The sequence below is a fragment of the Ceratina calcarata genome, unplaced genomic scaffold (assembly GCF_001652005.2).
Source record: "Ceratina calcarata isolate Rehan_Ccalc_2016 unplaced genomic scaffold, ASM165200v1 scaffold714, whole genome shotgun sequence".
Lineage (NCBI taxonomy): Eukaryota > Metazoa > Arthropoda > Insecta > Hymenoptera > Apidae > Ceratina > Ceratina calcarata.
In genome coordinates, this window is record NW_017178412.1 from 9,487 (window position 1) to 10,492 (window position 1,006).

At 40.0% G+C, this 1,006-nt stretch overlaps 1 protein-coding gene across 1 annotated transcript in view; it reads left to right on the top strand.

Moving 5' to 3' along the window:
* LOC108630255 (uncharacterized) overlaps positions 1–596 on the top strand; it is a 3,352-nt gene extending 2,756 nt beyond the window's left edge. Inside the window, exon 4 of the mRNA XM_018033438.1 lies at positions 532–596. Within this exon, the coding sequence (XP_017888927.1) occupies positions 532–596 (65 nt within the window). The remainder of the gene's footprint in view (positions 1–531) is intronic.
* The last annotated feature ends 410 nt before the right edge of the window (positions 597–1,006 follow it).

The window sequence follows — 1,006 nt, forward strand, 5'->3', positions numbered from 1 at the left end:
CTATTGGATTGGTCGGAGGGGGTAAGCGTGGTTATAGTTATAAGTTATATGGTGTTGTATGTTTGTCCGGGCCAATGGGCAGGTCGTTGTCGGGGACGGTCGTTAATTTTACGGTTATGGGGTCTTATGGCTCTGCGGCGTAATTCGTCATTTTGTCTTTCGTCATCGTGTAGCCACCAATATTTTTTATTATTTTTGTATTTTCGTTTGGTGTCGATATTAGGTAGGGTTTTGGAGTATTTAAGTATGGGATAATTGTGAGCAAGTTTGATTGTTTTATTGGTCTGGTGCCTGGGGTAGTGATATATTATGGGGAGGTTGTTGTCGTACTGTATTAGCCCTAATTTGTCTAGGTGCATGAAGGTTTGTGGAGTTATATAGCCTGATTGGGTCATGCTTTCCATATCACGTTGGTTGGTGATGGTGTATGACTTTAGATATTTATTTTTAATTGATGGAAGGTTGGCGTAGTAGTCTCTTGTTAGTTTTATGAAGAAGTTGTCAAATCTGGGGGTTTGCGCTTTGTTGTAGATGTATTGGTTACTGATGCGATGTTTGCTGCCCTCTTTCCTGAAGGCGTGGAGAGCGACTCTTAAGCACTTTCGTTCGAATTTTCTAATTTTTTCCATTTGTGAGGCACTGACATTCCATAGAACTGGCGCTGCGTATGATAGGTGAGGTCGGATTAGGAGGATGTAGCAGATTACTTTGGTTCGCGGGCTCAGGTTTTTGTTAAAGAATAATCTGTGGTTTGCCCTGAAGGCGTTTATTGCTTTGTTTAATTGAATGGTGTGGTGGTCGTTCATTCTAAGTAGGTAGTCGAGTTGAACTCCTAGGTATTTAACTTGTTTTTTGTTGCTTATCTTGTGTGTTATGTTGTGTTCGTTTGTTAAATTAATATTAAAATTTTTTATGTCTGAGCGTTTAGATTTCGTGATGAATCGTAGCGGTTTATGGAATATTATTGTTTCGCACTTGGATGGATTTATGCGCAGGTTCCATTGCA